Source organism: Vigna umbellata, chromosome 1 (genome assembly GCF_029865625.1).
Source record: "Vigna umbellata cultivar VRB3 chromosome 1, Vumbellata_1.0, whole genome shotgun sequence".
Lineage (NCBI taxonomy): Eukaryota > Viridiplantae > Streptophyta > Magnoliopsida > Fabales > Fabaceae > Vigna > Vigna umbellata.
The window spans coordinates 39502448-39516635 of NC_142165.1; the positions used below are offsets into that span (position 1 = coordinate 39502448).

Sequence of the window (14188 nt, forward strand, 5' to 3'; positions counted from 1 at the left end):
TTACTTAATTATTGAACAAATTAGTCCATCCATTTGATTTCATATTCACTTAACGAAATTAATATAACCATTTATTTAATTATATAAATAATTAATATAGATATTACTTAATTATTTAGTTGAAAATTTTAAGGTATTATATCATATGCGACAAAAAGAGTTCGTTTTAAATGTACATTTATTTTCATTAAGTTAAAACTGTAAACAAAAGTTTAAATAACGATAAATATTATTTTACTCGATAAAATGTATTCCCTTCAACTACCAATACAAATTTTGATTTATTTTAATGATAACAACTAACTTTTTGAATAAAATTGTTATTTGAGCTTTAAAAATCTATCTACGTATTTATATATAAATATTATATTATACTTGTTATGGAAGCCAGAAAATGTTATTATACTTGCTAGAAAGAAAAGAGGGTGTGATAGCAAGCGAAGTGAAATTGCTTGATAGGATTAATTATTTAGTTATGATGAAAATAGAAATTTGAGGACCACATTCGTGAAGAACAGGAGAATAAAGACGGTGAAATAGATATGGCCACGAAAATATGCTCAAAACTTGTATAATATAATAAACAAAAATGGTTGAGAAGTGAAGTGAGATATATTATTATTATAGCATCACTTGTAATCATAAATGGCATCGAACTCAATTCACATGTTGTTCGTTTCTTCCTTCAGTTTGTGTTTCCCAAATTCATCTCCCTTTCAACTTTCAAAGCTCTCACCACAATTTAAACCTCTGAATTCCATTCCTCTCAGTGGAAGGAAACACTGCAACATTGTTCGATTTCCCAGAGAAAGAACAAGGACCAGAGCAACCATTGATGATGTTGAAACAGACCAACTTTCCTCAACACCCATAGTTGAGAATGAGAAAGCCAAAAAGGTACCATCTTACACTTTGGGGTTCCCCATCAATGTTTCAAGCTTTGTTTGTTTCGTTTCTTAGATACTGTTGGAAAGTCTTCGAATTGAGTTCTCTAATGTTCAGCTTAAATTTCTACTCGCATGTTTTGTTCTCTGTTAAAAAATATTGATTCTGGGGCTAGAATTGATTTTTGAGTTAAAAAAACGCCTGTCAGTCTTTCATTTCGAAAATTTGATATGTTTGGTGGTTTAGATTATTTTTTTCATTTTCATTTTGAATTACTATTTGGATTCTGTGTTGGTTTTGATTTAATTTCAGTATTTGCTTAGGATGTAGAGGAAAGTGTGAAAGTGTTAAAAGATGCAGCTAAGACAAGAAAGGTTGCAGCAGAGGAGGTTCTTTCTGCACTGTCTATCCTTGAGAAAGCAAAAGTTGATCCTTCTGGTTTTTTTGAAACCCTCGGTGGCAATAAATCTCCTGGGAGGACCTGGATGCTGATTTTTACTGCTGAGGTTAACCTACTTTTTTGGTAGCTCTTCATTTGGCTATAATTGTGTTCCTTACTATGCGTGTTTACTGTCATCTGCACTAAACAATCTCTGCTTTTGTGCTGAATTTTAGAAAAAATTAAAAGGTGGTCGGTATTTTCCTCTCACAGCAGTTCAGAGGTTTGATGCCACTGTAAGACTCTTTCCCATGAACCTATTCGTTCTTTTTGCATACGTGTCCAGTGTTTGTAGTCAAAATATCAAGTTTACTTTCATCTTTCTGTTGATAAGTTTTCAATTTTTCATGTTATGAAAGGTGTGATCACTTTCAATAAACTTCGACCATCACTAATGAACGTGTTAGAAAATGTTTTGCTAGCTTTACATTTCTTGTGTGTTATTGAGTTTTGAACTGATGTTCTTTCTAGCTGGCAAAACATGGGAAACCTTGACACAAGAAACGTTTGATGGGTGCTAATAAAATGTTGTTTTAATCTTTAGCCTTTAGGATATTGTTCTGTCGTCCATTAACTGATTCTCTGACCAACATTCGGTGTTCATTACTTCCTTCTGAAATTATTAGTCTGTGCCTGATGTCAAGTTTGTTTCTATTATCTTTATCAGTTTTTGAATGCGTATATGATGTCAATCATCACACCATTTGGTTTCCCATCCCTTAAAACACACCGAGTCACCTTGGGAGAAGACATTTTTTATTTGAATCCCTTGTGGAGGAGCCAATTTCCATCCTTTCTCTCAGTTCTGGATCTAATTCAATTTTTTTAAACTTAATTTATTTATAGAAGAGAGAGAACTGTTAACTTTACATTGAATATTGTGATATAGTAGTTACTTTTATCATCTTAATCTATGGCTGTGAGGATTTAGGTTGTCTGGCAAAAGTAGTTGATGAGTAGAAGCTATTAGCTAAAAGTTGAAAACACTTAGTTTATTGAATTAAAAATGTTGTGTAAAAGTCAGATATTGAACTGGCTAAATAGATATAAAATGACTTAAGAGTACATGCTTATATGATACTCTATACATATACTTTTCTGCAATACATGGTCTAATATTAATGGAGGTGATAACTGAAGAATTTTATTTATGTTCTGAGGATAAAATGGAAAAAAAAATGTTATATAATTGTATGTTCAAACACTACTTCAAGTACCATCTTAAAAAAATTCTAGAAAACAGTGAGATAAGCCTGGTTATCAAATATCTCTGTTTTGGTCAAACAATTTCAGTAGCTAGTCAAATATGTCAGCTGAAATATCTTGTCAAACAGTCTTAGGTGAAAAACTGAAAATCAAATATTGCTCTGTTTTCTTTAAGCCACTTAAATGAAGTCAGGGAAATTAGACCTCCGCCACTTCATTCAGAAAGAAGACTATTGTGCATGTATTAGTTAATAAGGCCTCTCTAAAGTTGTTTTTTGATTGCCTTCTTAGCCCTTTTCATACAGGAAAAGTTGTATTCCTGTTGTCAGTTTCATTCTTTGTAAATTTTCTATATGCCAAATCAATGTCTTTGAATAAAAGCTTGGTGCTTCTGTCTAATTTGGAATATTAAGTTATGCTGATGAATCATTAGGCAAAGAGGATCGAAAATGGAGTATATCTTGGACCCATCGGACAGTTAACATTTGAAGGCAGACTTTCATGGAAAAAGAGAATACTGGCTTTTGTTTTTGAGAACATACGAGTAAAACTTGGACCCTTTCAACCTCTACAGATCAGTCTAGGAAAAAAGGAAGATAGGGAACCGGACAATAAGGATCCTTTCTTCATCTGGTTTTATGTTGATGAGGAAATTGCGGTTGCTCGAGGCCGGAGTGGAGGAACTGCATTCTGGTGCCGGTGTCGGCGGGTCAATAACTGATTCTTTCTAACTTTCTTTGTTTTGAACTTTCTTTTCAACTTCTGAATTTGGATGGAGTGATTATGTATATATGTAAGCATTTAACTTCAGTTGGAGGTAAACATAATTGTTCTTGTATATTATTGTATAGTTATATTGAAGTTCGTGTGTTTCATGATATTACTGATGTTGGGGCATTTGTGAAGAAATCATTGTTCACCAACTAAAGGAAGAAAAAGGGAATTTGAGAAGTAGGAGAATAGGAGGAAAAGAAGATTCACCACCAGGTCTGCTTACATAATTGATCAGGTTTCAGAATGTATTTCCTTCAAAGAAATTTTACTCACTGCCATGACAAAAATAACTTAAAATCTTTACATAATAACATAATTTATCTGATTTGAAAATAAAGTTAAATCTAGCTTATTTTCATAAAATGAAATTGTAAGATAAGGATTATCTCCCCTTATATAATATATTAACGTAATCTTTAATCAATATAAAATCTCCGACAAGAACTGGTTATAGTAGGTGGAGGGTGGTGTTGTTATACTTGAATTGGAGTTGAATGACCAACCAGAATATGATTGCAAGACCAACAATGACTACTAGTGCAACCAAAATCTTCCACAACATTCCGAAGTGCAGCTTCTTCAAGTTTAGAAGTGATTGTTCTGCAGCAGATTTTGAGGAAGTTTTCTTAAATCAATATTGTGAAAGGTTTTTAATTTTATATTTTCGGATGAAGAATTCTGAAACAGTTAAAACCAATCACACTGTAATGTATTTCGGATGATGAATATATTCTTCATAATACTTCTAAAATTTATAATACTGAGGTTTGTAATATAACTTCATATTATATTTTCCAAAAATATAAAAGTTATAAGAGATTATTTTCGTCTATAAAAGAATTTATAGAGATACAGGAAGAATTGACACAATGTCTTGATGATGATAACATTTCTCCTCCAACCAAACCAACACATATGCACAGACAGGCTGAAAAGAAAAGAAAATAAAGGGACTTAGTAGAGCTGAGGTACCCTTTTAAGGTTCAAATACATTTGTCCTATACACGACTGACAAGTTTTATTGGCTTTTGCAATAACAGCAAATTCTGATACGACATTTACAAAATCTTGCATTCATAAATCTGCATAAATGGTGTAGGTAGCTGCAGTGAGTAGCTTAGGTGTGTAGCTTTTCACTTGAACAAGTAGTTGAATTTTTGTACGAGACATGAATGCAAGAAATGTTTCTTGGCATAACTAACAGCAAAAGAATGCAGATGGTATTTACTTTGCAAGTTTGATATCTGGATTTCTCATAGTTTTGAGCCACATGTCAGCAACTATACGTGAAGAAATGCTCCACAACAGTTCTTGTTCCTTTGATGATGTTTGCTTCCCTTTCTTCCCTGCCTTTCCCAACCCATATGCAACCAACCACTGCATTGCAGTAAGTCTTTGCTTCCCACTGTCCCATGCATTCTTCTTTATGGTACTCTCCAACTTGAAACCCCCCACATGCATGCTTGTCACCTTGAACCTTTTCTCCTCCTCATTCCCCTTTGTGTCAGTACTTGTTGCATGAATCAGCACAATCACAGGTCCCCCAACTTCTTCATAGCGTCTCAGTGGATCCCTCAATTGGGCAACTAACAAGAGTGTCACCTTTTCTGGTTCACCATCAGATCCTGCAGTACTTTTGTTGTAACTTTGGTCTCTGATCCATTCTTCAAGTGGAATAACTGAAGCCAAAAGATCTTTTCCACCATCTCCTTTCTTTGCAGAAATATCAAATGGGGCTTCTTCATCGGCCATGTCAGCTTGAATTTTCAATGCTTCAACTGTCATGGACTCAACCTTTTGCATTGCAAACGCCAGAAGCTTCTCTGCAGTGAGCGGCTCCTCCTCAACATTCCAAAGTCCTGTGGCTATTCTCTCTTTCCTTCCTGAGCTCATGGCACTTCCAATGCTTCTCAAGGAAGAAACTATCCGAGCAGCACTGGAGCTGGCTCCTTCCTTGTTTCTTCCTTGTATGATGGCATTAGCAATGCCTTCAAAAGCAACCTGTTCTGCAGTTTTGCCTATTATTTCATCTATGGGCATTAAGGCCAAAACCTTGGAGCTGAGTTCTTCAAAGCCAATCCCTGCCAATTTCTGAAACAACTCAAACCCTGTCAAGGATTGATGTGATGCTAGCACGTAAGACCTTGACATCTGCATGGCTAGCTTCGGAGTATCTTTTCTGGCCACAGCAATGTCCAGAGGGTTCATGGAAGTCAAGTAGCCTCCATCCCTTGTTTGAACTACACAACCCAATCCCTTTCCAAGGTCAGGAAGATACACTTTGGATTCTCCATCTTCAGCAGAAGAATCATCGTGTCCTTCAAGATGAAGAGGCGGAATTTCAGGTTGATCGAATGAGTAAATACTGTTGTCTTGATCCTCAAGCATCTGAAGAAACTCCCTTGTCACAGTTTCTTCATCTGCATCTAGCCTCTGTGGTTCTGTCTCTTCCTCTATTTTTGTAAACTTATCATCTTCTCCCATCATAGACTCAAGAGCTTTTATCTGCTGAGCAATTGAATCAAGCTCGCTCAATCTAGTCAGGTGTACATGATCAAGTACCACTTCCTTGACAACTTCACTGGAAGCTGATTCCTCTTGTACAGGTTCCTCAGATTCTTCTTCCACATTTCCTTCCTTCTCTTGAACCTCTACTCCTTTATCCACAACCTCGAAATCTGGAAGTTCAAAATCCTCCACCTGTTCCTTACTACGTTCATCAACTTTCTGTGCAGAGGAAGAGGAATCCTGAACCGGGTTTGGATCATCAAGGTTCAAATCATCCATTCCTTGAATATCCTCTCCTATTCTCGATTGTGAAGGAGTCCATGCATCATTTCTATTTGCCATTCTAGGACTAGACATGCTGAATGATGTCTTGGATTGTTTACGAGCAAAGGAAGAGAAACTACCAAGCTTTCCAGAGCTGGACTTTGAATTGTCCACTTGATTATTGTATATATCAATTCCTCCCTCTTTCTCCATGATCTGGAAACCCAGTTTGAGAACAAGTTCTCCTCCTTTTGCCTTCCCAGATAGGCCAAAGCTTGTGTCCCATTGCTTCACCCGGGTGCCTTGTTGGTTTTTCTCAATGGATTCTCTTATCAGCTCACTCAAGTCCACTGAGCTTCTTCCAAAATCTAGCTCCTTAGCATCAACAGCAAAAAGGTATATCCAAAAGGGGCGTGGCTCAAATTTGATCTGCTTTCCAGTGCCTTGGTTGGAGGTGTGATAAACATGGCACCTGATGAAAAGGGTCTCTTCAAAATCTGCAGCTCCTTGTGCAACCCTTGATGGCATTGTCTTAACAGCACCATCCTTTGTTTCCTTTTTTCTAACACAAACGGATAGTCGAAGTCCATTCATGGAAGAAGGAAGGCCTTGAGCTGTGACCACTTCAACAGAAAACAAACAGCTAAGTTTCTGCATTCCAATGTGAGATAAAGCCCGCATAGGCTTCCACTTCCAAATCCCTTTCTTATCACTGTCTGAAGGAGTTTTTGATATGTCATCAAGCTTTTTGGCTTCTGCCTTGGCAGTAGCATCGTCAGGCTTTGGTCTTGATCGCCATGGGGACATGGACATGCGCCGCAGCCGACCTCTGTTGCTGCCTCCATCATCATCTTTGGCATCTTCAACAGGCGGAGCTGAATTTCTTGGCAGCACAAGAGAGGCTGTTCTTCTGGTTGTGGTGGTGTGCTGTTTGTAAAGGGATTCACTCAAAGCCTCTAGTTCTTCAAGAAGTTGTGCATTGGGGTTGCTCTTGGCATCTGCCATTACTAGTTAGTGAAGAAAGAGTTGCTGAAATGAATGGTGATGATGATGTTTAATAAGATAAGATGCCTACATAGTTGGAAGGACCATGCAGTTTATATGATGATGATGGCTACTTCTTTCTGAACCAAGAAAATAGGATGAATTGTTTGTGGAGGATAGAGGATGAACGGTGTCATTGCATTGTGGCCTGACGAGTAAGACAATTTTGACAATGGCTTTCTAATAGACAAAATGGTCCCAGAGAATTTAATGTTGCTTTGTCCTCATTGTTCGCAAGTGCCAAGTGGCAAGTGACAGGCTTGTTGTTCAGAAAGTGAAACTTACCCTGCAATTTCGTAAGGGAGTTGAGCAAATCTGACCAATTATGAAGTAAAAACGTTGCAGCGTGGAGATAAGGAACATTTTCTGGTATCTTCTTTTCATTTCTTTCAGGAAGAACTCAATGATTATTTTTGTTTTTGACCACGTTTTCTTGGCCATCTTCTCATAGTTTATGCTTATTGCACTTACGTGCTGAAGCCTAACTAGAATCAATTTTTCACATGTCTCTTTCAACTGTCATATAGATCGATGCTGCTGTATTTCTATTTCTGAATGAATTAACTGAAAACAAAATGAAGAGTTCAAGAAAAATATGGTATAGATTCTATAGAATTAGATGTGAGAAAAAGTTTCGAACTCAGCCTCAAATTTGTCGAATCACTAGGCTTGTCTGTGAATAAAATAGATATTAGATAGTTTGTGTCCGAGATTCTGACGTCAAGCTTCCTAGTCCTTTTGGTCTTAGGCACATAACAACACACAGAATGTAAATACTACAGACATTCTTATAAGAAAACAATTTCTATGTATTCTCTATCTCACCAGGGGCAAAAAGAATCGCAAATTTTGCATTGATTCTATGATTAATCTCCGAAGTTTTGAAGAGTTTTTATGAATATAAACACTGTTCAATCTTCTCATTAAACAGCAAATACTCATCTGAACTCAGAAATTTAAAATTCTTTCATTCTTTTATCTTCAAAAGTAATGACTAATGCAGATTTTCTTGAAGTTTCTTGAACTCTTGCTTGTAGGTCCGTCTATTTAATGATTCATCTGTCATTATTCTGTGAGAAAAGAATCACTAGCTCAAGAGCATTTTTTTTAATAGATTAATAATAATAAAAAACATAAACGAAACTGAGGGCAAACAGTGGTAGATATTTCCTTTTTCACACATATTTATGAGACAACATATGCATCATATTTTAGTTTTAAAAAATAATTTTACTTATTTTTAATTATTAAGAGAGAAACTATTAAAGTGATGAAAAAGACAGAACTGCCGAAATTAACTTTCATGTACAAAAAATTTCAATTGGTATTTGTGTAATTTCTCTTGCCCATTACACATATGGGCATGGACCACCCTTTGTCCACAGAGTTTTCTCAATCAATGGTAACCAACAAAACAATATGATTTTGGAGAATAGAATTGTCAAATTAATTAAAGTCGCCACCTTCTCAAATTAATTAAAAATATAATCATGATTTAATTAATACTAAACCTCCTTCTATTTCTTTATTAATTCTTTATGACGCTCTCTCACGCTCCCTGTATTCGCTTTTACTTTCAGGTTTCAGCCACTGCTGCTGTTTTCAGTTCTTCGATCTTCATGTTTCAACAGCTCTCTTGTTAAATTAAATCATAAACTTTACCCGTTTTCTGATGTAACCCTAATTTGATCCAAATGACCAACTTGTAAATTCTCAATTTTTAATTCCGTTTTGTAAGAACTTCAACTCCAAAGTCTGGAACAAACAATGGCAGCCCCGGATCCGTCCAAAAAAGTGGCTGATAGATATCTGAAGCGTGAAGTTCTTGGTGAAGGTACCTATGGAGTTGTGTACAAAGCCATTGACACCCACGTAATCCCCCGAAACTTTCTTCTTCAATTATGCGAATTCGAGACTGAAGAGTCAATTTTTCCCCTATTCTCTTTTATGGCTTGTGAGAATTGGGTCTTTAGTTTCATTTGGTGCAAAGAAAATTGCTGAATCCGAGTAAAATAGATATTCGTATGTGGCCTTAGACATGTAGGAAGAAAAGATGCCTTATTTGCTTTGGGTTCCTGACTTTAATTCGAGGTGTTTATTTTAACAATTTATTTTTGGGGTTTGTTACTTTATCATGTCTGCTTCAAACAATTATTTAGGAAGAAGCGTATGCTGTTTGTCATTGGGTATGAGGAAGTCGTACTTCTTAACTTTTGTCTAGTGATCGTATGAATACAAGGGGTGAGAGCTGAAAACTTCTTAATTAGTTTCAGCATAGGTTTGGTATAGTTATGACTTTTTCTTTGTGTAACTTGCAAAAATGTATCCAGTAGGTATGCTTACTTTAATGTCTCGATGGACAAGCAATTTGTTATGAAAGTGATAATACTATTATGATGTGGTATTCTTATAGAGATGAATTCATTGTGTTGACAGACAGGACAGACAGTTGCAATTAAGAAAATTCGACTTGGCAAGCAGAAAGAAGGGGTAAATTTTACAGCTCTTAGAGAAATAAAGCTTCTTAAAGAGCTTAAGGATCCTAATATTGTTGAATTGATAGATGCATTCCCACATAAAGGGAATTTGCATCTTGTGTTTGAATTCATGGAGACGGACCTTGAAGCTGTCATACGAGATCGAAATATTTTTCTTTCACCGGCTGATACAAAATCTTACCTTCAAATGACGATAAAAGGTCTTGCTTATTGCCACAAGAAATGGGTTTTGCATAGGTACCATATTTTTTTTTTATTTAGTGATTGCTCGTTACAAAGTTGTTACTTGACGCAAATTCTGAGTTCAAAAGTTTGCTTTCACATTTTCAGGGATATGAAGCCAAATAATTTGTTGATAGGATCTAATGGACAGCTAAAACTTGCAGATTTTGGTTTAGCACGAATGTTTGGAAGCCCAGATAGAAGGTTCACTCATCAGGTTCGCTTCTTTTCCTACAATACGTGAACTTCAAAGTCAAATCATTCCGTTAATGATCGTACTTGCTGCCAATTATTTTGCATTAAGTAATGAAGTTTCCTATAATAATGATTAGAGTTTGCAGAATTGGAAAGTAATATACCTTATAGTCAGGCATGACTTGTATGATGATTTAGTTTGAATTTGTAGCAATCCTTGGACCGTAATTAAGCAAATATTTACCTTGAAATCTTTTGTTATTATTGCCTGAACAAAAGGTGAAGCCTTGGACAAAATGGTTAGGTTGTTGCCTTGTGATTTGGTAGTCACAGGTTCTGGTCATGGAGACAGCCTCTTTGCACACAGGACTGAGGATTCATATGCATATATGATATATCTAATCAAACCCTCAACCCACCTAATGGTAGGAACTCATGCATTGAGATGCCCTTTCTTACATTGCTTTTAAATTTAGGAACCGGGAGAAGATAATTGAAGATCCAAACGTTGGAGCATTGAAGTGGAAGTATACTAAATTCTGCTGAATCTTTTCTAGGATTGTGGTTCTCTATGGTAACTGAATATTGTGGTGACATTCATGGCGTAAAAGTGCTACCTGCATGTTATTGAACATGATTCATCTTATGTTGTGTATTTTTCACTTTTTATTGGTGGATTGGGTTTCTAGTTTCTGTACAGATAACACTTATGCTTATCATATATGCACGAATAGGTTTTTGCTCGGTGGTATAGAGCTCCTGAGCTATTATTTGGTGCCAAGCAATATGGCTCTGGGGTTGATGTTTGGGCTTCAGCTTGTATATTTGCTGAACTTCTTCTCCGTCGACCCTTTTTGCAGGTAAGAAAATTTTATGATTGATGTTCTGAAGTAGATGATGAGCTTTGACATAAAGTGTAGTCCATTTATTTGAACATGATATTCGTTTAACTTTATCAAATAGTTGAAATTCAGTTTTTTCTGTCTGAAAATTTTAAATCATTCAACTGTTTCTACTGAGCTTGAATATGGTCCTGAAGCTGTAGGCTAAGATTTTTGTATTCATTATTTTTATTTGAGCTTCCATTTATTCCTTCTCTATATTTTGTGACTATCTTGTTTTAATACAATTTCCAAGATAGTTCATTGCATTGATTGAATTTCTTCATTTTCATTTTGTATTTAAATAATTAATCATGTTTATTATTGTTTTTTCACTAGTTTGTTACTATCATTTGGTAGGGTACAAGTGACATTGATCAATTAGGAAAGATCTTTTCGGCATTTGGCACTCCAACAGCTTCTCAGTGGCCTGATATGGTATACCTGCCTGATTACGTCGAATACCAATATGTTCCTGCACCCCCTCTGCGTTCTTTGTTTCCGATGGCTACTGATGATGCTTTAGATTTGTTATCAAAGATGTTTACATATGATCCAAAAGCTAGAATTTCAGTGCAGCAGGCACTAGAGCATAGGTACCTGCCTTCAGCATCTCATTAAGACACCAATAAACTTCTTTTCTCCATAATTAATCTCTCTTCTTCCACTTTAGGTACTTTTCTTCTGCTCCTCTGCCTTCAGATCCAGACAAGCTCCCTAGACCTGCTCCTAAGAGGGAATCTAAGGCTTCTGATTTCAATTTACAGGAGGGTCCTACTGTATTATCACCTCCAAGGAAGTCTAGGAGAGTGATGCCAGAACGGGATGGGTTTGAAGGAAATTCCCAACAAGCAGATAAGGTTGATGGCGGTTTTGGTGATTTCAGACAGACAACTGATGATAATTCAGGCAAGAATGAATCAGCTCCAATGTCTGTAGATTTTTCTATCTTTGGATTAAAACCTCCAAATAGACCTACAATTAACAGGTATAATAGTATTGATCGTCTAATCAATTCAAAAGGGCCTAATAGTTTGTAAATTTATCAGAGTCAAACATAAAATTATCCTGCTAAGTTCACTGGTATATGAAGACAAAAAGGCGAGGCTTATGTAGAACCATATTAAAAGTATCTTAGAATATTTTTCTGACGAAGTTGCCAATTGACAATGATAAAGTTGTAAGATGCTACGACACTATATGTTCAATGCTAGCACAATATGTTGTAGTTCCTAGGTAGTGGAAGAATGTGTCAGTTGTTCCTTATCTATTAGTTTCTACATGTAAATGGTGTTATTTAACTTTGGTTCCTTTGTTTTGTTCTGCAGTGCTGATAGAACACATTTAAAAAGAAAATTAGATCTAGAATTTCAACAGCCAGAATGAATATTCTGTAGCCAGCCAAGTCACACAAGCTTATGGAGGATAAAATACATTTGAAGAAAAGTGGTGAATTCTCGATGGTTTGATAGAATGTCATTCTTTATCTGTCTCTGTGTGCCGCTACAACAAATATGTAACTGAAGAAGTCACCGAAGATTAGTTGTAGTTCAGATACATAAAAGTAACTGCTATAGAAAAAAAAAGCTTAGAATATCACACATTCATTCTGGTTCCGCTTGTACATTTTTGCTTTTTACATTTTCAGAGAACTTGTATACTTGAGTTCATGGAAAACATTAAAGTGTGAGGGAATATTCTCGAGCTGTCACTGTATGTGGCGCTTGAAAAACAATAAGTTTTGGGGGAACTTCATTTAAACATATATTTATTATTGAACATAAGAAATTTTATATTCATGTGGAGGAGTGTGTATTCCGACTGTGTGCTTTAGACAGTTGAATTCCAATTTTAATTTGTTGAATGATTTTTACCTTTACTTTTTGATGTTTTTTATATTCATTATGACGGTTGACTCAGTTGATTCAATGGTGATGATGGCTATAATATTTCTGATGCTTCTGTTTGGGTTTAAATTTAGCTGAAGTTTTTGATGGGGATGGGATGGGCATGAAAGAAATTGGTGGATGTTATGTAGGAGGCTACTTGACAGTATTACAACTTTATTAGTTGAAGATTACTGAAAAACATGTGAGATCTTTATTTCATTAGTTACATTTACGATTTCATGATTTTCAAAAAGAAAAAAAAAAATTGATAATAGCGTGTTTGAAAATAAATGTTAACAATTCTTTGTTGAAATCATGATGGAATTCATTCAGAATTAAATAGTCATTTTGAGTGGTTATTGGCTCTTCCATTGCAATTACAATGTTCAAAAGTAATCTAAATGAAAGTTTCCTTACTCTTTATATTCCATGGTTCTTCCTTTCAGAGCTTTCGTTCCAGTGATCAGTTCTATGGCTGCAGGTTTTAAGATCAGCATGATTAAACCTATAACCGTAGATTGGCTAATGACCGAGTCGTGCTTGGTTATGGTATTTTGTGCATAAATGATTAAATCCTCCTTCCATATACAAAGCCATATTTGTTGGAAGATTTATTGACAACTATAACCACAAAACAAACAATTACCAGAAATAGTCATGGAATTCATTTTGAAATAAATATTTGGGTTTTTTTTACATATCTAGACAAAAATATTTGAAATAAATATCTGCGCATTTAGACAAGTCCTGAGGACCAGACTACTTTGTATAAGGAAGTCGTACCTCTTACACATCCTGACACAATAGTTAAAGGTGAAGTCGTACACTTTCAAAACGATTTTAGATTCTAATAATCAATTATCAGATATTGTAATAGATTATACAATGCTAAAATCGTGTAGGGGACATAAGTTCACTTATAATCGATTACACTCCTACTCTAATCAATTACAAGAAGTATAAATTGACATAAACTCTTCGGTAATTGCTTACCAAGACTGTGTAATAGCAAAAATAATTCTAGTAATTGATTATAGGGCATTTGGTAATTGATTACCAAAGAATTTAAGTATTAAAACAATATGAAGACAATTAGGAAGATTTTTCGAACATTTTATATCAAATAAAAATATAGTTTGTTTTGAATTCAAAGCTTTTTTACTATTCTATGAAAGGCATATAAAAAAATGTATTTAAGTTTAAATTGTTTCTTAGTTTAATTTTTAAACAATATGAAATTGTTGAATATATTGAAAGAAAAATTTCAAATAACAAACAGAAAATTAAAGCCTCGAAGACAAAAAAAAAAAACTAAGAAAAGAAAATGTAGCCTTGAGTTAAAAACAAAGAACAAAAAAACTTCAACCTTCTACGTAACATATT

General features: G+C 35.1%; 3 protein-coding genes across 5 annotated transcripts; 2 read left to right on the forward strand and 1 right to left on the reverse strand.

Moving 5' to 3' along the window:
• Positions 1-564: 564 nt before the first annotated feature.
• LOC124832012 (microbial collagenase) lies at positions 565-3410 on the forward strand. Its single transcript, XM_047306121.2, has 4 exons — positions 565-897; positions 1209-1391; positions 1501-1560; positions 2964-3410. Exons 1-4 carry the CDS (start codon positions 646-648, stop codon positions 3249-3251), a joined length of 783 nt encoding a protein of 260 aa, XP_047162077.1. The 5' UTR covers positions 565-645; the 3' UTR covers positions 3252-3410.
• A 755-nt stretch (positions 3411-4165) lies between these two features.
• Positions 4166-7179, reverse strand: PMI1 (plastid movement impaired1). Its single transcript, XM_047306120.2, has one exon. It carries the CDS (start codon positions 7079-7081, stop codon positions 4529-4531), a length of 2553 nt encoding a protein of 850 aa, XP_047162076.1. The 5' UTR covers positions 7082-7179; the 3' UTR covers positions 4166-4528.
• Positions 7180-7330: 151 nt separating this feature from the next.
• CDKD1;3 (cyclin-dependent kinase D1;3) lies at positions 7331-12780 on the forward strand. 3 transcript variants are annotated; one of them, XM_088102981.1, is made up of 8 exons: positions 7331-7489; positions 8701-8992; positions 9557-9855; positions 9949-10057; positions 10770-10895; positions 11277-11512; positions 11590-11904; positions 12245-12780. In XM_088102981.1, the coding sequence occupies exons 2-8, from the start codon at positions 8888-8890 to the stop codon at positions 12300-12302; spliced, it is 1248 nt and encodes a 415-aa protein (XP_087959107.1). In that variant the 5' UTR covers positions 7331-7489; positions 8701-8887; the 3' UTR covers positions 12303-12780. The 3 variants fall into 3 exon arrangements, with proteins under 3 accessions (XP_087959107.1, XP_047162072.1, XP_047162073.1); XM_047306116.2 differs by lacking the exon at positions 7331-7489 and having other exon boundaries at positions 8618-8992; XM_047306117.2 differs by lacking the exon at positions 7331-7489 and having other exon boundaries at positions 8628-8992; positions 11590-11825.
• The last annotated feature ends 1408 nt before the right edge of the window (positions 12781-14188 follow it).

What these genes read in the sequence shown, in the direction of transcription:
- LOC124832012 (XM_047306121.2), top strand. Translation starts at nt 646, where the DNA reads ATGGCATCGAACTCAATTCACATGTTGTTCGTTTCTTCCTTCAGTTTG. An exon ending in AGAATGAGAAAGCCAAAAAG is followed by an intron (nt 898 to 1,208) that starts GTACCATCTTAC and finishes GTATTTGCTTAG; the next exon opens with GATGTAGAGGAAAGTGTGAA. An exon ending in TTCAGAGGTTTGATGCCACT is followed by an intron (nt 1,561 to 2,963) that starts GTAAGACTCTTT and finishes ATGAATCATTAG; the next exon opens with GCAAAGAGGATCGAAAATGG.
- PMI1 (XM_047306120.2), bottom strand. Translation starts at nt 7,081, where the DNA reads ATGGCAGATGCCAAGAGCAACCCCAATGCACAACTTCTTGAAGAACTA.